Here is a 23,220-nt window from a genome sequence, read left to right as displayed (position 1 = left end):
GAGAAGAAGATGAGTTATGAGGGGCAAATAGTTTTAGAGGCGCTTCTTATAGATGTGCTGTGAGCAGTAAGACACACTTTTCCACTCCTCTTGTTTGCAAAAGAGAATTTCGGCCTGACTCCGAGAAAAATATGAAAACAAGCTAACACTAAAACAAACCTTTCCCCACACTACATCCCGATCCTACCTTGTCTTACGTGGAGGGGCAAGATAAAACTTTGTTTTGGCCCCTCATCTTTAATTTCGGAGGTGGGGGGGGCGGGGGAGAAGGGTTAGCTTGTTTTGAAATACATTTCTGAAAGCAAATTTAAATGTTTAGTTTTACAGTTATGTGCTAAAAAGAAAAACCAGAACTAAAAGGAAGCTCAAGACTCTTTAATCCTTTGAAAAAGATGAATGTTTAAAAATAAGAATTTTTACCTGGAAACCAATTAACATGAAACTATGTCAAGGTATGATTAGTCGGGAAATTGTTCCAGTGAACTAGAACAGAGAACTAAGGAAACATCTGACATGTCCGGGATAGAGATTTCATTTCCAAGTAATGATGGATCTTGACTTTGTTTACTGAGGTCAGCATTAGGGAGAGGGAGGGGGTCCGGGAAGCAGAGCTCACCCAGTGCTTCCCTGTTCCACACTCTGCACTGACAGCTCAACATCGGCTACTCCACTGCACTCTCACCAGGACCCTGGGGGTTGGGCAGGATGCTCTGTTGTCTCCTACATGCCCATTTTACAGATGATAAAACGGAAGCTCCATCGCTTGTGAGCGGCAGTGACCAAAATCAAACTCTGGTGATTGTTCTCTGTACTTCATGCCCTTTCCCTTGCACTAAGCTGCCTACGTAGAAATCAAAGCAAAATAAAACAAATTTTAAAAAACCCCATGAAAACTATTTTGAAAATAATCATTAACTATTTGAGATTTTATGGATGGCTAACCCTCTCACAGCCACAGATACCGGAAGCATATCCATCCTTCAAAACCAGCTTGAATGCTTCCCACATGATGACTTTCTCGATTGCCCCACCTGGAGAATAAACATTTTCTCTTGGAATACTTAGAACAACTTATCACATATTACCTCATATGATAGTTAATCATATGTAAATCTTTTCTAGTAGACTGTAAATATTATATATTTCTAATTATTTTTGATATGTCATAGAGAGCTTGGGGCCATGGTAAATTGAAAATGATAAAATTATATTCTTATAAATATTTTAAATTAATAAATATATTTTCTTACCTCAGAACGGTATAGGGATGATAGCAGTCTATAGTATGGTATCTATGGTTTGGCCATTAACAAGGACTCTTTTTTTTTAAAGGCTCACTTTTTTTTTTTTTTTTTAATACATTCAACCTCTTATTTTTATTTTCGGCCTCACCGTGCGGCTTGCAGGATCTTAGTTCCCTGACCAGGGATCAAACCCGTGCCCCCTGTAGTGGGAGTGTGGAGTCTTAAGCACTGGACACCGAGGGGATTCCCAACAAGGATTCTTCAATGCCACAGCATGTATTACTTAATACTTTGAGACACAAACTTATATAACAATTATTAAAAGGCTAGTTTAGGTAAGGAGCTAAGTTAGTGAATGACCCAGTCAACCACACAGCAGCCACATTTCAGTGCTGTACTGTTGTCCTATATGTCCCATTCCATATGCAGTAATTCATTTTTCTTTCAGAAATGTGACCATAAAACTTGAGCACCAGTGACGCTGTGGTGTGAAAAATACGCATCAAAATCAGGCTGATTTGGTGGGAAAGTGATTTGAGAAGAAGATCAAACAGCTGTAGAGACGATTACATATTTAAACTTCAGCGATAGCTGGAAGTCTTGGCGTATCCCTCAGAATGTCAAATCACTACTTTATTTTGTATGTGGAAAATACTGCATCCATGAATTAATGAAGGGAAGGCCAAGTATCAAAATAATCTTTGACTCAAAAAGAACTTAATACCAGCACCTCAGAGCCTCAAGTTCATCTAGGCCAATTCCCCCTCTTCCCACCGCTGGAATTCCCTCCACGTCCCTTAAATTCACAACATGATGGGGACACATTGGAAGAGGATGATTTGATCACTGCCACTGAATTGTAGTTTTTCTAGAGGCACCAATTAAACAGTAATTACTGTATTGAAAGAAAGTGGCCTATTCAACAGAAGTTTTACAAACACACCACTTGCCCACACCTGTATAAACCACTTCGGATACAAATATGCATTGTAGGATATTATTCTTGGACCATACTATCCTTCTCTCAAAGCAGCTTCCTTAAGTTCTGCAGAAAAAGTTTTGAGGTCTATTAGGAAAACATGTGAAACATTCAACATATTCATTTGCTTTTAAAATAACAAAATGTTCACTTAGTTCAAATAATGCACTCTTATTCCAAAGCACATCTTCCCTACCAGCATGCTAGGTGGCCTTTGAAGTATATTAAAATTCCTTGCAAGAACGGGGGAAATCTCTACCAGAAGAAATAGATGATATCCTGCCAGGAATTACACATTACACATCCCTGGACTGGCATTTAGAACTTCTGGTCAGAAAGGTCTAGAGGTCATGCAAAGACAATAGCTTTCACACTGGCAAGTCCTAGATGGAGTGTCCCATAGAAACAGAGGTTTCATCTTGCTTAATTCTAAAAGCAACTGTGGTCTGTGATGTCAAAGGCGAATGCCTAAGTCCTTGATTCCTGAAGATGGACAGTGTATTATGAGGAATTATTTGAATTCTGACTAGTACTGTAAGTGATGTTAATGAAAATAACACATCTCCGTGTGTGTGTGTGTGTGTGTGTGTGTGTGTGTGTAATTTTATATCCAACAAAGCACTTCTATCCTCAAAAAGATGTTTTTGTGTTTTTAACTGGGTATAAACAGTGAAAGAAATGTAAATTACTTATTATGGTCATGAAATCGTTTATGCACCATTAAAAGATACACCACAGTGATGTTCCTAGGCAATTCTGATGAATGCTCACCCTAAACCTACCCTATTAGTCTCACTCTGATATAAGAGCCAAATAAACTATATGCTTCCAAAGCTCCAATCTCCAGTTCTTGGGCATTTGGTTTATAAAATGCCTCTTGTGAAAAGTCCTTCTTTCTGAACTACTAGTTAGTGGCATAAAAATGTAGATGAGTTTAGGTAGTATGACATGGATCAATTTCAAAATCTGCATTAATTTTCATACCGAGGCATGAACTACAGTGGGCTGGTAAAGGGGCTTCATTTTTCTACTCTGTTATTATTTTAGTTACAGATCTTATTTTCTATTGTCACCTTAATTTCACTTGATTTCCCCCCTTATTCTAGAAATGCACAAAACTGTATTTTTTGTATACCTACCCCGACCACTTTCTATGCAGGAAATAAGTCATCAATATATAAAAGTCATATTAATTCCATCCTCTAAGCACGGGTATAAAGTGATGTGAGTAATGAAGACAAACGCACAGGACTGTGAACCTCTAAGTTCAAATCATAAAAATCAAAAAGTTCTCAAAACTAGAAGTAAAGTTAACTCTGATCCATTTTTCTTAATGCGTTGAAACTAAAAGCCACTGTTATTACTAGGGATTTAAGAAAACAGACCTACATAGATATTTCAATGACTGTGGATATTAGCTGTAGTGATTATCACATATTAACTATAAATACTGTTCTTATCAAAGGAATGATGTACATTTTAAGCCTGAGTATTCACATCAAGGCCAAATGTGTATGATTCTGAGTTGTGGGATTGGAAAAATAAGGCTACAGCTTCGGATTATGAAAGAAGTCTTATTTGGGCCCAGATCACAATTTGAATGAATGAGTCAGAAATGTTTTGAGAGATGTTTGACCTCATAAGGTCTTAAAGACTCAGAAAAAGTTTTGTGTTCGGTACTACGTCTTCTATACCAGCAGTTCATAGTGTGGCTGGGGGACCTCTGGGGATCTCCTAGATCCTCTCAGGGAGTCTGTTAGGTCAAGACTAGTTTCACAATAACACTAAGACAATGTTTGCCCTTTACACTCTCATTACCTCGTGAGTGTACAGTGGCATCTTCTAGGGGCTACTTGACATTGGAAGATATAATTTCTCCAACAGCTACAGTAGAATTGTTTATTTGTGTATTTTTGCGTTTAAAACATTTCTCAATGTTGATTTCTAATATGGAAGACACCAACAGATAGTAACCCACATAGATCAAAGCCCTTTGTGGTCTTCAGTAATTTGTTTCAAGGCATCCTGAGATCAAAGAGGTGGAGAACCCCTGGTCTATCCAGTAATGGAAAGAGAGAATACTGTACATTCCATGAAACCCGAAAATATGCCATAAAAGAAACCTGGAGTCCTGAAGGATGTGCTTAATTACTTAGTTTCGTCTGCTCGCCAGTGGGCCACAGGCCACCACTGCTGGAGTGTGGGGTTCTTTTAATGAAAGACATTCAAGTGACCAGCAGGTCAGTAGCATTAGAACCTACTAATATAGTACAAAAGTGGATTTGTTGCAAACTTTTTTCCAGGAACGTTAGGTAAGAAGCCAGTCTCTACAGAATCTCTACAACTCTGATTTTAAGCTACTCTGAATTCTGCTTCACAGTTTACATACTAATTAACAGCATCATTTAGGTGTACTAGCCATATCCTTTACAATCTCACAAACTCAAAGGACTTATCCTTCCATACCTATTGCAATGAGAATACTATATTTTCCAATAGAAATTTAGGTTACTTTCATGAAGTATACTTTGAAATAATAGTCTAACTTGGTCTGTCTTCTATATTCAATTCACAAACAGATGTGACAGAGTAGAAATCTTCTTTGAAGTGATGAAAAGTAATAGAGCAACTTTAACACTGGTGCATCGACACATTATAACACTTAAATAGCATCACCCATTCTTTCATATATATTTTATCTGACGTCCTTATTTGCTATTTGTTCACTGGTAGGATGAAAGCTGAGATGATAAACTGTAAATCCCTTATTTTGATACAAAATTCACATAAATATGGCTTCCTCAGAGCCCAAGGAGGTCCAAAGCTGCCCCAGGGTCCACAGCGTGGGATGGGAGATGAAGGAGTGGGTGGGGCTTTGGGTCCCTTAGTCCTGCCTCAACCACATCAATCACATCAGACCCTCTTCTGGTTGTTTAGGGAATTCAGTACCAAAGGAAAAAGAAAATCATCCCCACCCTATTTTAGTCTAAATAACTTTACTGATAATAATAATGCTCACAATAATGAAATAACTTTGAATTCTAATCCATTCTCCTCCAAGGGCACCAACAAGATTTAACAAAGGCATGGTACTCTTATTTCATTCCATCTGAAAAATGAAGATATTTATTAGACCCATTTTTCAGATGAAGTAAGAGGGGGAAAAATAGACTTCTTTTCTTTTTACAATAAGGGACATTTCTGGTTAGGATCCAGGTCTCTGACTGACACCAGTCTATTGCTAAGAATAATCAAACTGACCAAACGTTTCTATTATATTTTAGAGTTTATACCCTACATTCAGACCTGTTATTTCATTTTTACCTAACGACAGCCCTGTGAGTGTTACACCTGTCTATTATTTCTTCACACCCGAGGTTCTGAAGCATTTTGGACCAGTGCAAGGTCACACATCTAGCAAGTGGGACATTCAAGGCTAAGAAGTCTTTGGGTGCCAAATTTGCAACTATAAGGCTGTCACTAAGTAATAATTATTCTGTTACGTAGAAGAAACACAGTGGATAAGAGTATAGCTTCTTTCTTCTCTTCCCTTCTCCCTTCCAATTTTAAGCCCCTCAGGACAACAATAACCTGGACATCCATCCAGCTCGTAGCCCAGTGGGAACAGAACATGAATAAAACAGAGTTTGGGAGAAGGGGCCCCGACAAGTGAGGTGAATGATCCTGCAGTCCAGTAAACCTGACCCCTAAGCCTATCACACGGGTCAGAAGATCCAATTAGACGCCTGTTCTAGTCCTTTTTATGATTGACAGCAGCCAGGGGCAAAATGACTTTGGTGTCTGTTAATCCGGCCTCTAATTTTCCCTTTGCCCCACTACACACAAAGCATCATGGTGGCCCAGGGTGAGTGATACCGTGAATCCAGATTTAAAACGCCCTTGTTTCCTATAAGAAGAGCAACTGAGTTCAATGCCAGCCCTCCTCATGGGGATATTACCTGCAGCTCTGTTTGGAAGAAAAACTTCTGTGGACATTGTGTGCAGTCATAGATCTTGTCTTCTTGTCCATGGGCAGAGAAAATATGCTGCTGCAACTTGTTTGCTTGAACAAACACTGCAATGATAAAAGAAGAGTGAACTTGGGGTTATTTTCATTCTGAAATGCCCTCCGTCCATGACTCCCTGTGAGCAGCTGCAGACGGGGCAGAATGAATGGCATACCTTCTGGGGGTGACCACTGCCAGGGGCCTGGGGAGAGTGAGTCACACGTGCTCATGGTTGGGTCTCTGGCTTTTCTTAAGATGCACTCTACCGGGCACCTAACTGAACCCAAACAGCTCCAAAGTAAAGGTTTATCGAGGCCCTGCCCCCCATAAATCTTTTAAAATGAAAATTGTCAAAGGCACAGCACTGTCTGAACAGAAATGATTCTTATTTCTCAGCAACCCATAGGTTAAGAAATCATAGATGCCAAAACCCTGTTTACTGTATTTGCCTAAAGTCATAGCTACCAAACAGTTCTCTATTTAAATGTGTTAATGCTAAAAATTATATCCCACAGCTACTCTGGGGCACTGTCTATAAATGTGTAACAGAACGGCAGGTAAATTCTCTTTGGATACTTTAAGATCAACTCAGCCTATACACTGAATGCAAGGGTTTCAATAATATAAACATGTTCAATTTTAATGACTACAAAACAAGGCCCTAAGACTGTGTAACAGTTTACCTAGGAGACATACTATTAATAATTAAATTGTATATGCCAGAGGCAGTGTTTGGGTTGGCAGAACTGACTTCTGATGGATGCCTGGTGCACTGTGACCTAAAAAAGTTTGCATCTACAATATTAATCTGTATAGGCAGGGAAAGGATTTATTAAAGATGCTGGTGTTTGACTTTGACTCTAATCATTAAAATTATTCTAATTGCCAGCCAGCCTAAAATATTAGAATATTGTTCTTGTGAGTCATACATTTTAATCATATTTCTCATTACCTTAAAAAACTGCTCAGATTTCTTCTCCCCCTACAACACGCTTTATATTGGAAGGTTGTTTTTTTTTTAAATTGCTTTTTCTAAAATTACTTCAAGATACACTAAAACAATTCAGGTCTGTCAGCACAGGAAAGGCAGACCGTTCATGATTAATGCATTTTTGTCTCTTACCTACATCAACCAAAAGAAATGGGGTTTTTATGCTGATCTGCAACAAATCTCTATCTAACTTCGCACATTTTACGAGGCTCCTGGCCACAGCATGAAAGGGCTGTTTTATTAGGGGTCTTAATCATGAGATCTATGACCCAGTCCTCCTTATGAAGACTAACTAGGAGCTTTTATAAAGAACCCAGACTCCTGACTCATTGTATTAAGACCAATACTACATTATGGTGAAAACATAAATATTTTAAATACAAATTTGGAGGAATCAAAAAATAGTTCCAAAATAAGGAGTGGCTGATGGAATTATTGAATGAAGAAGCCTCACAGGCAAATGGTAAAGGCAGAACCACCAGCATAGTCTGGTACTACTAGTGCTAACTGTGTAGGAACATGGCCTCTCTCTTTTTATTTTATTACAGGACAGAAATCTACAGGCTGAATGCAGTGAAGGTTAATACCAATGCTTTGGGATTTTACACCGCAAACCAGGAAGTCACTTTTGAGAGGAGATGTTTTTGTTTTGTTTTGCCTTTTCTGACAAATAAGAAGGAAACATAGCCTTGAGGGGTTTGACCAATGAGCCCAAGACACAGGCAAAATGATCACAAAGGATTTTCCAAAATAACTTTGTCATTGTCGCGGGAGCAGCAGAAACGTGTGTGATCATATTTCAACCCCTATGGGCTTCAAATTATAGTTTCTGATTTGCAATTTTTCTTTCTTTTTTTTTTTTTTTTTTTTTTGCTACTGCTGCCGAAAACTATAATGCTACAACATCTCATAAAAGTTTCTTCTTAAAAGTGTAAACTTACATCAACTTCTATTTTAAAAATCCAGTGACATAGGAAATAAAGGCCTCATCTAATGTGTTCATTTAATCTGTTTTCTAGCTCAAAGAATTGGGGGAGGGTTTTAATAACGCCTTTATATTTCATAGAGGGAATGTTATAAAATTCTCCACATTTAAATAACAGACGTGTTGACAACACAGCTGTACTTCTTTTAGTCCCATGTCTTATGATGAAAAAGCCACCTTTGCCTTGCTAACCTTTTAACACCTAGAGGAGAAAAGTGAATGAAACATGGATGTCATTTTACAAATGGAAAAGTGCAAACTTCTGAGAGAACCTGAAATGCCATTTGTTCATCCTGACAGCTCACCTTCCTGACCGTTTGAGCCTCTAAAGTAGGCGGCAATCGATAATGCTAATCAGCAGAAATCAAACGTCTTCTTCCCAAATTGAACTGAAGTCAGATCTGTAAAAGGCCATAGCAGTGGGAAGTATGCCCTGGCAGGAAAGACAGGATGTGGCTGAGAAACTCTCCAGAGTTTTCCAGTAATAATCTTCCTACCTGTAAAGCAGACAGGACACTTGAAGGTACCGCCCATCCCTTCGAAGCTGTGCTCGATCAGGTGGCACTGGAGTTTGGCAGGGGAGTCGAAGGTCTGGCTGCAGAGTTTGCACTCATGGTTCAGTCCTTCATCTGTTAAGGAAAGTGCGTGAGCAGAAAAGTTGACACCCATCACATCTTTGACAGACTAGTGAGTTAACTATAACTGCATACATTAAACTCTTTCCAGCCCCCAATATAAATGTGTAGTAGTATATATGGTTACTTCACATTATTTATGAATTTATATCAATTGGAAACATTTCTGGAATTTAAAATCGAACGATAACCACAGGGCAGGTTTTATCTTGGGGTAAAAATGCATTTTATTAAGCTTTTAACAGTAAACTTGGTGTCAATAACGAGGCATCTCCTTTTCTCTAACTAGCAAGATTTTATGGGCTGTGTATTTCCAAAGTCCTGAAATAAAGGAACCATAGAAAAATGAACAGCTTCTCCCCGGGCCTCTCCTCTGGTTTATCTAGAAGGTTCTAGAGGTTTCTATTACTAACCATAAGGTTTTTAGTGGTTTTCCGATTGAAGACTTCCTTTTTCTACTTCCAAGATTTTCTGGCAATTCTGAAATATTATTAATGCTCATAGTGTTTTATAAATGCTCTTTTTTCTTGCTTGAAACTCCCAGTCCCCCATATCTTCTCAGTTCATTGCTCCCTTTATTTTGTAAGACAGTTTCGGTTTTACCCTCAGATCTAGACTCTGCCTGTATTTCTCCAAAGGCACTTTCATGAGCTCCAGGCTCACTTTTGACTAGTCCTGGAGTTTTCTTTGATATCTCAGGAACAGGTAGAAAAATATTTTGATGTAGTAACAATTGCTATATAAAATGAAAAGTTTGTGTTATAGACAGAAAACATTATTTTTTATGTTGTTTTCCTCATTAAAATGTTTATGAAATTATACATTTAAGGATTATTCTAACTTGTTTCAATTTGCAGTCATAAGAAATGAAAACCCATAGCACTAGAACGAACAACCTGACACTTCTTTGGTGCTTACTGTGTTCCAGACACCGTTGTTCTAAGTGCTTGCAGACATGAATCCATCGAGTTTAACAACAACTACTATTATTCCCATTTTACAGATGAGGAAAGTGACACCCAGAGAGTTGAACCGATTTTGCTCTGAGTCATAGGAGCAATACTTGGTGGAACCAGAACTTAAACCTAGACAGCCTGGCCTCAGGGTCCATGATCTCAGCAGACATGCTATGGCATACACCGGCTATTCCCAAGACTCTCATTAGGAAAAGTAAGGGCTAGGAGGCTTCAGTTTAACCTGAAATGTTATCAAGTTATACTTTTATCTTCTCTTATTTGCAAAGATTAGAAATGCTACTAAGGACCATCTGTGTCAGATAATCTAGGTCTAGGGAATGAAAGACATATTTACACTGTAGGGGTAACGAGTCTACACTCCAAAGTTATTTCCTTTTACTCAATACCACATGCATGCAGAAGTCCGTCACCAGTTGATATTACTGGCAACACAAAGGCCCAATTACAAAGTGAATTATTATTAGCTAACTAGGAGTAAAATCACTCTATTTGTATTCCTAATCTTTCTTCTCACGCAAGTATGAGTCTTTAGAAGCAGAGGATTGGAATTTGTAAAAAGAGAAGCAAAGCACTAATTAAGCCACCCAGTACTGTCTACATTTCACAGGAGATAAAAACCTACTCTGTATTTGGGTGGCACAGTAAATTCCTTGATTATAATTATGTAAGAAGGAGTTTAATTGTGCATACTGACATGACTAGGGGTTATACAAAAAGCTTTAGGGATTATATAAGATCAAAGGTTTTTCATCTGTTCCTTTTTCTCTCTCTTTTTTTTAATCCTAAAGGCACCAAAATTTTTCTAAATTTTGGATATTGAATAATATAAGAAACACTATTTATTGTAGGGAATTGGGTCAGTAAGTTAATTGTCAGAAATACTTGCCAAATTTAAATGTTTTCTATTTCCTCAGTGCTGTATACCTTTATTGTGACAGCAAGAAGGTTCCTAAGAGTTCTAATTTCATCTTTAAATTATGTGCTTTGCACAAGAACCAAGATGTGGCCTATGGGTGTGAGAAGTTATACACATATGTTCCAGAATTCTTAAACTTGCAACGTTTGTCAAGGAACGTATATCGGCCTGGTGGGTTTTCTTGGGGATGATGATCGACTGTTACATGAACGTAACGTAAATTATGCACGTTAATGTGATCTTCAATGTGATGTCATCTTTCTTGACTATGAGTATTTTGTTTGGAAAAATAATAGAAGGGAAAATAAATAAGATATATTTATATGAGTATAAGGAAAATGTCCTCATAGATTTTTATTTATTTCCTATCCAAAGAACAGAGAAGTTCCATCACAAAATGTTAAATAATCAAAATTTAGTCCAGTGAATTCACAAAAAGGTGACACATGCTCATAAAGTATTTATGCATTATTAGTGCAGACTTCTTTCCCATGAATTACGTGCTCTGTGAGGGCACTGATAGCAATGATAATAACAATAGCACCCAGCATTTTCAGAACTCTTTATAGTTTAAAAGCACATTGTAATGTTGAAAAAAACGTTGGACGTTCTATCTGCCTTTTATTTCTAAGTTACATAGAGGTCTTTTCCAACAAATAACTTGTCCTAGTTATTTGAGTAAGACAGAAAATATATCTGAATTATTACACAGCAAATGATAGATAAGCAAAAGCCAGGATGCTCCAACCTAGACAATGGACATACCCACCCATTTCTCTCACTGTTGTTAACTTCTCTGCTCATTTTCCCATGTTCACACTTACTTATCACCACAGGGTCAAATGATAATGAATGAGAGAGAGAGGGGGACCCAAAACACGGTTACAGCTGGTTAATAGAATTTATTTTGTACTTTTAAAAATTGAAGTGGGGGGGATAGAGAATAATGGCAAACTAATGAAACTTATTTATAATAAGAATTTCAAAAGTTTATACTTAGTCTCTGTTTAACTCAGCTATCATTCATTCTATACTTGCATTGTGTGGCAAAGGGCAGTGTCTTAATTTTCAAAGAATTTCGAAAACACCCTTAGTCCGGGGGGGGCCAAGCTCAGCTAAGCTCTGTTTCCTTTAAAAACTGAGCTTCCCTCCTTCTTTCTTCCTATCTGCTAGGTCCTCAAGAACAGTACAGAGTAACCACGGTTTCCATTAAACGTCCATGTTCATGAGGTGCACTGTCAACGCCTCCAGCTTCAGGTCAATTTAAGCCTCAGACTCAAGGACTTTACCCAGGAAGCCACAACTCTCACCTTGTTTCCTAAAGGTGCCAAAAGTTTAAAAAATTCCATCAAAGTAACCATTTCTGCTCTCTGGAAAGGTAGCAACTGACAGTAATTGGGTAATAATACAGTCTGACTCATTTATTAAAAAGAGATTCTGAGTCAACTGATTTAACAACCATTACAATATTCCATTAAGAATATAATAGGCTAGTGCAGCCCTATTTTTTGTTAAGAGTTATAGGTGGCATCTATGGAAGAAACTTCTAGATTTTTCTTCCTCTTTTTTGCTTATCTACCTTCTTCAGATTTTCTACAATAAGCATAATTTACCTTTATAGGTTATTTTGAAAATTAAAGAATAAAAAAGCACTGTCTTTTCTATACCCTACTAATAAAGATCGATTACAACACTGAAATTTTGAATGCCAAAAGTTAAGACAGGAAATGAGCAATATTATGAAGTACAGAAAAACTCCAATTCTGAACGTTAGACTGAAAAGTATTCTAGCCAAATACATGTGAAAGCAGAAACTAGCACATGGAAAGAGAGAGAGAAACATCACAGTGTGTATTAACCCACCGAATGAGAAGAATATGGAGCTTTCAATATAAACCCATACCTTTCCAGAACAAACAGAAAACCCCTCTCTCTTGTATCCTGGTGCAGGGGACCATGCATGCCGCCAGCACTGTGGGTCCAATGTCAGGAAAGGCAAGAGTGAAGCTCTTACCACTGAGAATGTGTTGGCAGCCAGCAACTTCCTGTCCTGGTCAACCACTTTAAAGCATGACCAAAGATGGTTTGGGTATAAATGAGAACACTTTAAAGCATGACTAAAGATGGTTTGGGTATAAGTGAGAAATAATGTCATATGTATATAAATTTCAGCTAAAATAATTATTTCCATTTGTTAATCTTCGTTTAAGTGTGAACATAAATGTAAACAGGAATCAAGTCTACATAGAAGAGACTGATGCTAATGTAAATATTTACTCTAATATTAAATGTTGCAAAGGAAAGAATCTGAATGCATAATTGCAATACAACCTCATTGCCTTAGAAGGGAATGTGATAATCATTTACTATAATATGTGCTACAAGAACAAAATCTGTTTGTCTAAGGCCAGTTCGAAGGGGAATGATAATTTCTCTCTCTCCAATTTATAAAACCTGGATGAACACAACTATTAATCAGTCAGTTTTGTAACAGAAAAAATAATAGTTACCATTCGGGTGCTCAAGTGCAACCCACGTTATAAGCTCCAACACGGCAACTGTTAGCTGAACACAAGACACTGACATTTCAATATAAGCTTTAAACAAGAGAAACCCTTTAAGCAGCCTCTAGACTGTGTGTCTCATGTTTATACTCCTTGTCCTTCAGTAAAAACAGAAATCTAGAGCAGCTACAAGCAAATGTTCAGTGGTTGACTTACATGTAGCTGTTATCCAAGGAATCACTGGGGGACTCCTAATATCATCTGATCAACACTGCAGCCATTACTAAGGACCAATTTGTAACGGTTTATAAGTAGAACTCCTTCTCTTACTTACCCTCGAGACTGGACAGAAGGGTCCTCCAGCCTCTTCCACTGCATAAATCTATAGGCTAAAGTCAAAGCTAGAAACCCCTCCTGGTGCATCATCACGTAGCAGGGGCCATACTTAAAAGCTCTGAACTGAGTGAGAGTAAACTCTGCCCTCAGAATCCAAACAGAGGAATCAAATGCCCTGCAGTTGCAATTTTTCCAGTTTGAATGTGTGTACCACTGTATCCTTATATATATTTTTAAATCCAAGAAAACTATGCCCTAAACCAATTCCCAACCCCCAACCCTTTACTTTGCTTCTCCTCTTCCCTGAGTTAATTTCCAAGCACACATTTATAAGCTAGGGGTCTGAGGAGTGACGAAGAAAAGCCGTACATGACAAAACTCACCCCTTGGCTACGCTGGCTCACCCTAGAAACCAGGAGTAGAAGAATAGGCAGACTGTACTGCAGTTTACCATGCACACAGCCATCACATCTTTCTAGGTTCACTGTGCTGATCAGGCCACTGTAATTTGTTGTGTTATATACAGCACATATTTCACAACTGTAACACAAACACACTGAAGTGCTAATTTGGCAATGGGGAATATTACTCAGCCCTCAAAGTCGGCCACTAGATTAGTCATTAAGCCCCCAAAGTAAGGGAGCATTTGAAAATACTGAATATTGTGTGAACCTTGTCCTCACACTAGTTAAAAAGTTTTGCCCTGGGCTTCCCTGGTGGTGCAGTGGTTGGGGGTCCGCCTGCCGATGCAGGGGACACGGGTTCGTGCCCCGGTCCGGGAAGATCCCACGTGCCGCGGAGCGGCTGGGCCCGTGAGCCATGGCCGCTGGGCCTGCGCGTCCGGAGCCTGTGCTCTGCAACGGGAGAGGCCACACAGTGAGAGGCCCGCGTACCGCAAAAAAAAAAAAAAAAAAAAGTTCTGCCCTATCCTTCTGAACAATTCAACATGAAAATGAATGTTGCCTGAAGACTGTCACAGCACTTTCTTGGATTTTTCTCAATGGCAATATGAGAATGTCTGGCACTGTCAGTATTTCTATGCCACATAAGAGAGAAGTACGAGATACAAGCATAAGACTCCCAATAAGACAGGAAGGGCACTGGGAATCCCAAGAGTAAATGAGGATTGGGTACCTCAGCTTTGTCTATCCGTACACAAAATGTCTAACCCTTAGGTATGTCAAGAAAAGCAAAATGATACACATCCCCTATGCTTCAGCCAGAATCTTATTTCAAGGAGACCTACAAGGTGCAGGTCTGCACTGAACTCAGTTACTACCTGCTTTTGGCCAGTGGTCTAAAGACAATGATGTTTTTGCACTTTAGAAGCAGAACCACTGATCCTGACACTGTTATTTCCTGTCTTGAACTTCTCATTATCAGCAGGGCTGGAGCAGGAAATGATTCAACTGGGGTAGGCTGCATTGTACCCAGCAGATTTTAAAGAGCCCAGGGGCTGCCTAGAGCCCCATAAACATCAGCAGCTTGGAAACTAGCAGGCGGTCCAGGTGGGTTGGGATGGGAGAGGCAGGCAGTGGGATTTTAGATGCTCTGAGATGCAATATTGTCCAATTCCTTGGCTATTATTATCAGTTGTGTTAGCAGTTGGGTAGCAGTTATTAGAATATTCTCACATAGGAGAAAACATTGGAAAGCTGTTCAAACAATAAACAATAAAACAAACAACCCGCTGAAAAGGTGGCTTTCCTCCACCTGTAGGGACTCCGCAGCGATATTTTGGCTCAAGTTCGGAATCAGGGCTAAGGATGCAGACTAAACCTGACCAGTATGTAGGCACCTCCAGGTCTGCATCCTTCTCTTCACTTTTCTCATCTAAACATGGACCCATAGCTGAAGTCTCAGAGTGTGTATTATACAGTGCTGGCAAGTAGCTTTAAAGGCAAACATCTGGGGTTCAAATGTTTTTATTAAAACAAACAAATAGGGCTTCCCTGGTGGCGCAGTGGTTGAGAGTCCGCCTGCTGATGCAGGGGACACGGGTTCGTGCCCCGGTCCAGGAAGATCCCACATGCCGCCCAGCGGCTGGGCCCGTGAGCCATGGCCGCTGAGCCTGCGCGTCCGGAGCCTGTGCTCCGCAACGGGAGAGGCCACAGCAGTGAGAGGCCCGTGTACCGCAAAACAAACAAAAAAAACAAACAAATAAACATCAGTTTTTAGTAAGGCACTGATAAAATCACTTTGAGCTCCTCTCACCCCATTCCCCAAGAAAAAACATTCTTAACCAAGAAAAGAATAAAGTAGTACATGTTTCTTAGTAAAAATGTTGTTAACTCTGAAGAAGCAAGAGTGGGGATGGGGTGGGAGTGAGGATGGAGATCAACTAAGCCTGAAATACAATCTCTAGTTCTGTTTAGAAGTTAGGGTTGCTTTAAAAAAATAGCTCCTTGTATAAATCTTTGATTTCACTATATGCAATTGTGTTCCACGGAAAGAGGTCCAGTTTATTTGAACAGTCCATTTCCTCCTTATCTATGTTCACTTGAATTAATGAAAGCAACCCTTTCTCTTTTACAAAGTTTTTGCCACCTGATCTTTAGTGCTGCTCTGCTCTCTGCCTTGACAGAAAGTTTGTGGGTGCACGAGACAGTATAGAAATATTCAGTTCCACTTCACATAATAATTAGATATACAATATGATTGGAAACAGCATGCTCCCAATTTCACAATTCAGTAATACATTTCAGCTCTTGCCTCACCTGTTAGAGAGAGGCAGGGGCCAGCCCCAGACATCGTCATACCAAGAGAGTGCCAAGAACTAAATTTGGGGTTGCTCAACAATTCACGCTACAAGGCCCATTCCAGGAGGGCAAGGACATTTGCCTGTGTTGTGTATTGATGTTTGCCAAGTACCTACAATGGTACATGGCTCAAAGTTGAGACTCAATAAATACTGAATCTATGGGAAATATATACTTAGCTGGTCCTACATCTAATTTCACCAGAACAAACTGCCAAGACTAACACCAAAACAATGTTTATTATTTATCAATTGAGTTTTAAAACTTTGTTCCATTCCCTTGTACACTAAAGCCCATGCATGTGACAAATGTGGACCAGTAAAATTTACCTTATGCTACTTGCCTTCATTATGTTTTGAAATAAGATTAAAATGTTCTGGCAAACGAAGTATTAACAAAGTAACTATCTTATTTGCCAGCTTATCTCTGGCAGGAAACTGATGAGTCAAACTTATCCATTATTTCAAGAGAAAAAATGTTATTATGCATTTTATTTCTGAGATACCAAAAAAAAGAGAACCACATGAAAGAAGGGATAATTACCTTTTATTTGTCTCAAGTCACAGAGAGGACTCTATAGCATACATCCATGATGGGCAGTTCATGTTTTAAGCAATTTTTAATAGTTATGCATTCTTATATTACAAAGCTCTATTCTTTTCCACTAAATCAGATGTATGTATTTATTACCCTCTTTGCTTGAAATTTCTTTTATTTGATATTAAATACCTGTTAATGCCCTCACATCTGGGACTTTCGGCACTAGCGGAAGTACAGGTATATTTACCTTCAAGTACTGTACCAAAAAACCACAGAAACTGGTAAAATTGAAAGAGTTCATGCAGTATAGACTAAACATAACCTGCTTCAAAGTTCAATCTATTGGGAAAACATCCTGGAGAACTGAGATGGTGCAACCATCAATATGAATTCCACACAGCAGTAGGCCAGCAACTCCAGCCCTACCCCGGACACAGCTCTCATCAGGTGTGTTTCCATGTTCCTGTGCTGAGTTGACGGCAAGGGTAAGGGCCTTTTCTTTCTTTCTTTTCTCAACACCGAAAATCTGTCTGTTCTTCCTAAAGGCATAGGTTGCTATTGCTGATGATTTAAAAACAAAACAAACAGAACCCCCCAAATCAAACAAAAGAAATGGAACGAGGTTTACCAGCTTTGGTAGGTATTACGGATTCCAACAACCATGGAGTTTTTAGTGCCTACAGGTTTAAGACAAGAAACGAGCCAGACATTTCCAAAGAAAATTGTCTTTCTAAGAAACTTATATTTTTGATGACTTATGGCAAAGATGACATCTTTTCCCCTAAACCGTGGTGTTTAGAATCAGGATTCAACACCACAACATAGGTCAAATCTGCAGTGGAGCATGAGGGTATAAAGGGGGCCAGAAGCCCTCAGATTTCCAAGGGACCTTATCCAGGCACTTTCACTTTGTCTGTAGCGATACTAAGAAAGTCCTAAGCAGCAATGCAAAAATCACAATACTGCAAGTTATTTGCAAATGACTCACATTGTTATTGTTCTGTTGGTGTGACCTTAGAAACTTGGCCTTGAAGAATAAAAAAAAAAAAAAGGTAATGGCGCAATAAATGCAGTAAGATTTCTAAAAACAGTTTATCGGAACTGTGCTGTGAAACTTGAATTCTTCTAATCAGGCCATGCCACCCCTTAGAGAAATTTTCCTGTGCATTATTAAAGTGATATACTGCAGTACCAGTTAGAGCTCCATAACCTTTAAATTGCCGGATTGTAATTAAGGCCACTAGTTTTATTTAGGAAGGTTCAAGGAGGCTCAATTTAAGTTGGCTTAACTAGTGTGAATTTAATGTCATGCTTCCAGGAGGCAGAGAGCTCTCTGGCCTGGCCGTTCTGTGGCACATACAGCTGCGGGGTCATGAATTCTAAATTAAGCCCGGCTTTAAAGAACCTACAGATATCGGAAGTAGCTGGGTGTGTGAAAGTACACATCCCCAGGTTTGCATATGTACATCATACATTCATTCACTACACTGGCAGCTGCCTGATTTGGGAATCTCAATATATCTCAATATATCTGATTATTTATAGCGTGAATAGAAGGGGGTTAAATTTACTCTTAAAGGCATAATGGCCACTTTCATTGAAAGGTGAGACCTAAGGCAATGTCCAATCTGCATTAATGATTTAAAAGAAGATACTTTTTAAAATTTTAAAATATTAATTAACCTGGAATTTATGTTATTGTAGACTATCAGAGGATGGCTCTCTAAGTGGATTTTCTTTTCAAATTTCAAATACCTAAAAAAAGTATGTGTATATATATATATATATATATATATATATATATATATATATAAAAAATCAACCATATGTCAATAAAAAACTCTCAAATGATAAATAAAATAAAATGTGCATATAACAAAGTTGTAAAGGCAGGAATGTTATTTGCATTATAAAAGAAATTCTAAGATGGAAAATGTACAGTTGGGTACATGAGGAGAAAATAAAGAGAACTATTTGGACAGGCCACTAAATGGAGTGCTGAAAATAATCTATAAACTTCACTGAAAGGGCAGCAAATCAAGGACTGAAAACAAAAGATAAGAGAAAATGAAGGTCCTCAATGCAGAGACTAGCAGAGCCATAGGGTAGCAGCAGAAAGAAAACACTTAAGGATTTGACCCGTGTTCAAAATTCTACTGGATGTGAGCTCGAAAACATTCATCTCTGGATGGAATGCCGGCAATTTTCTGTAGCTCCAACGGCAATAACGATAAATGAATTTCCTCACAGCCAAGTGGCTCAAGAAGCCAACTACGCTACCACTATATAATTAATAACAATAAGTAATGAAAGAGAATAGGGGGTTACAACTATAAGGTGTCAAAATATATTAAAAAACTGCAACAACACACTTAAATGAAAAATAAACATACAGGGTGTGAATCTAGGTACAGTTTCTTCTTCCACACTCTGTTTTAGATAAAGCTTTTTATGCTTGAAGGAAAATAGAGGATGACATAAAACTACTGTAAGGTGATTAACATCCCTCCAAAAGCACATAACACTCCCAATGCTCAAAGAAATCTGAAAAGTGATATGGAAACGTGATTGTGAAGGCACGAGAGGGCTGGCTGACCACGATTTGCCATTATTCTTTTACTAAGAAATATTCTAATAAATACCTCCCTCTCCAAACTGTATTTGTTGGCTCAAACATTTTCAAAGATACGAGAACATTGTGTTTTTCTTTCATGTAAAATCGAGAAGCAATAAACTAGGAATGTGTAGGTAAAAGGACAGGGTGAATGTATATATTGATATTTGGCTAAATGCTGGAATATTTGATAAAGGTTAGAAGGGGCTTTGGAGACAATCTCATTAACTATGGACTTGTTGAAAAGATGAGAAAAATTGAGACTAGAGATATTAACTGACACGTCCACCCTGGCAAAGCGTTTTGGCCACGGCCAACCAGAATCCAGAGTTCCTGAATCCAGTACTACACTGTCCCACCAAACTCTCATTTTAAAAAGTTTCCTCCCTCTTAACTACAACAACTTAAGTCATCAATTATGCAAAGCAAAAGTTATTGTCTCTTTAGATCTCTTACTGATGTACAAAGAATTATTTCTATTTCCACGTCATCAGGTCACTCCTTTGCTCCCTGACAAGACAAAGCCTGAATCTGTTCCAATCCACATCATCCGCTATTTCCTAATCAACTAAGTACATACTATTAAGGTCCGTTGCCCTTGTAAAAGTGCTCCTCTCCCTTCTGGAAAGCAGAGCCTTAGCTGACATGCAGTGCCTGTCGGTAACGGAAAATTAAATTCCCCGTATCTCATGATTCTGCAGAAGTGCTAGGAACACCATCCTTGGTAAAGCACATTGGGCTGAGCCGTCAATCTGAAGGGAACACCCATGATTATACAACTTACGGCATAGAAGGCATTCATGGCTGAATGCTGATGCTTTCTCCCAATGGCAATTACCCACTGATTTGGTTAAACTGTCACCTGAAACCCTGTGGTGAGTGGGCTAGAGGCTCTCCTGTATGGTATTATCATTATTCAGAAACAAAGACTGATTCCTTAATTCTATTCTACCTATAGCTAATTATACTTCTTCAAGTGCCTGAATCATTCCCTGATATGGTACTAAATGGAGTATTTGGGAAGAAACTGGGACTCCATGCATATCCTAAGTGTGTGGCTTACTAAAAAGGCAATGCCATGCTTATGTATGGAAAATAATAGCTCACGATGTTCCTTACCTACATTTCTCTCTTGGGCATCATTCTGGATACACCGGCACATCTAGACACTATAAGCTGAAGCCAGGATGTTACTGTCATACCAATGAGTTATACTCATTCCTAGTTCCTTCTGTCTGTTTCCTGTCAGTCAAGAGTAACATAAGTGAGAGAGTTACTCTCTATTGAGATGGGAAAAAAGAAGGAAGAGAGGGAAGGGGAGGGGGAGGGGGAGAGGAAGGAAGGAAGGAAGGTCGAAAGATTCGTGTTGTAACGAAGATTTCTGCGTTATTCTCCTTAGCTTGGAAGTACAGTGAAGAAGCAGATATTCCTGTATGTTTTGTTAGGTCACAAACCAAGGCTAAAGACTATGAAATGGGTCTAACAGAAACCATGAATTAGTTAATAAGTGTATCTGTTAGATAAAGAATGAGACATAAAGAGTCCTTGTGAAGATGGCGGAGTAGAAGGACATGCGTTCACTCCCTCTTGCGAGAGCACCAGAATCACAACTAACTGCTGAACAATCGACAGGAAGACACTGGAACTCACCAAAAAGATACCCCACATCCAAAGACAAAGGAGAAGCCACAATGAGACGGTAGGGGGGGGCACAATCACAATAAACTCAAACCCCATAACCACTGGGTGGGTGACTCACAAACTGGAGAACACTTATACCACAGAAGTCCACCCACTGGAGTGAAGGTTCTGAGCCCCACGACAGGCTTCCCAACCTAGGGGTCTGGAAACAGGAGGAGGAATTCCCAGAGAATCAGACATTGAAGGCTCACAGGATTTGATTGCAGGACTTTGACAGGACTGGGGGAACCAGAGACGCCACTCTTGGAGGGCACACACAAAGCAGTGTGCGCATCAGGACCCAGGGGAAGGAGTAGGGAGCCCATAGGAGACTGAACCAGACGTACTGCTAGTGTTGGAGGGTCTCCTGCAGAGGTGGGGGTGGCTGTGGCTCACTGTGGGGACAAGGACACTGGCAACAGAAGTTCTGAGAAGTACTCCTTGGTGTGAGCCCTCCCAGAGTCTGCCATTAGCCACACCAAAGAGCCTGTAGCCTCCAGTGCTGGGTCGCCTCAGGCCAAACAACCAGCAGGGAGGGAACTCAGCCCAACCCATGAGCAGACAAGCAGATTAAAGTTTTACTGAGCTCTTCCCACCAGAGCAACACCCAGCTCTACCCACCACCAGTCCCTCCCATCAGGAAGCTTGCACGAAAGATAGACAAAATGAAAAGGCAGAGAACTATGTCCCAGATGAAGGAACAAGATAAAACCCCAGAAAAACAACTAAATCAAGCGGAGATAGGCAACCTTCCAGAAAAAGAATTCAGAATAATGATAGTGAAGAGGATCCAGGACCTCAGAAAAAGAATGGAGGCAAAGATCGAGAAGATGCAAGAAATGTTTAACAAAGACCTAGAAGAATTAAAGAACAAAAAAATAGAGATGAACAATACAATAATTGAAATGAAAACTATACTAGAAGGAATCAATAGCAGAATAACTGAGGCAGAAGAATAGATAAGTGATGTGTATGACAGAATGTTGGAATTCACCGCCACAGAACAGAATAATGAAAAAAGAATGAAAAGAAATGAAGACAGCCTAAGAGACCTCCGAGACAACATTAACACTGTTAATGCAACATTTGCATTATAGGGGTCCCAGAAGAAAAAGAGAGAGAAAGGACCCGAGAAAATATCTGAAGAGATTATAGTCGAAAACTTCCCTAACATGGGAAGGAAAATAGGCACCCAAGTCGAGGAAGTGCAGAGAGTCCCAGGCAGGATAAACCCAAGGAGAAACACACCGTAATGCACAGTAATCAAATTGACAAAAATTAAAGACAAAGAAAAATTATTAAAAGAGCAAGGGAAAAATGACAAATGACATACAAGGGAACTCCCATAAGGGTAACAGCTGATTTGTCAGCAGAAACTCTACAAGCCAGAAGGGAGTGGCATGATATATTTAAAGTGATGAAAGGGAATAACCTACAGCCAAGATTACTCTGCCTGGCAAGGATCTCATTCAGATTCAATGGAGAAACCAAAAGCTTTACAGACAAGCAAAAGCTAAAAGAATTCAGCACCACCAAACCAGATCTACAACAAATGCTAACTTCTCTAAGTGGGAAACACAAGAGAAGAAAAGGACCTACAAAAAGAAACCCATAACAATTAAGAAAATGGTAATAGGAACATACATATTGATAATAACCTTAAATGTGAATGGATTAAATGCTCCAACCAAAAGACACAGGCTTGCTGAATGGACACAAAAACAAGACCCATCTATATACCGTCTACAAGAGGCCCACTTCAGACCTAGGAACACATACAGACTGAAAGTGAGGGGATGGAAAAAGATTTTCCATGAAAATGGAAATCAAACGAAGCTGGAGTAGCAATACTTGTATCAAATAAAATAGACTTTAAAATAAAGAATGTTATAGGAGACAAGGAAGGACACTACATAATGATCAAGGGATCAATCCGAGAAGAAGATATAACAATTATAACTATATATGCACCCAACATACGAGCACCTCAAGACATAAGGTAAATGCTAACATCTATGAAAGAGGAAATCGACAGTAACACAATAATAGTCGG

At 39.1% G+C, this 23,220-nt stretch overlaps 1 protein-coding gene across 1 annotated transcript in view; it reads right to left on the bottom strand.

The window, feature by feature from the left end:
• Window positions 1–23,220, bottom strand: part of ZNF521 (zinc finger protein 521) — a 282,046-nt gene that overhangs the window by 20,040 nt on the left and 238,786 nt on the right. Inside the window, exons 5-6 of the mRNA XM_065889774.1 lie at window positions 8,704–8,835; window positions 6,183–6,298 (exon numbers count right to left, since the gene is read on the bottom strand). Coding sequence (XP_065745846.1) covers window positions 6,183–6,298; window positions 8,704–8,835 — 248 coding nt within the window. The remainder of the gene's footprint in view (window positions 1–6,182; window positions 6,299–8,703; window positions 8,836–23,220) is intronic.

The sequence above is a fragment of the Phocoena phocoena genome, chromosome 13 (assembly GCF_963924675.1).
Source record: "Phocoena phocoena chromosome 13, mPhoPho1.1, whole genome shotgun sequence".
NCBI lineage: Eukaryota > Metazoa > Chordata > Mammalia > Artiodactyla > Phocoenidae > Phocoena > Phocoena phocoena.
This window is presented reverse-complemented; position numbering and strand designations above follow the sequence as displayed.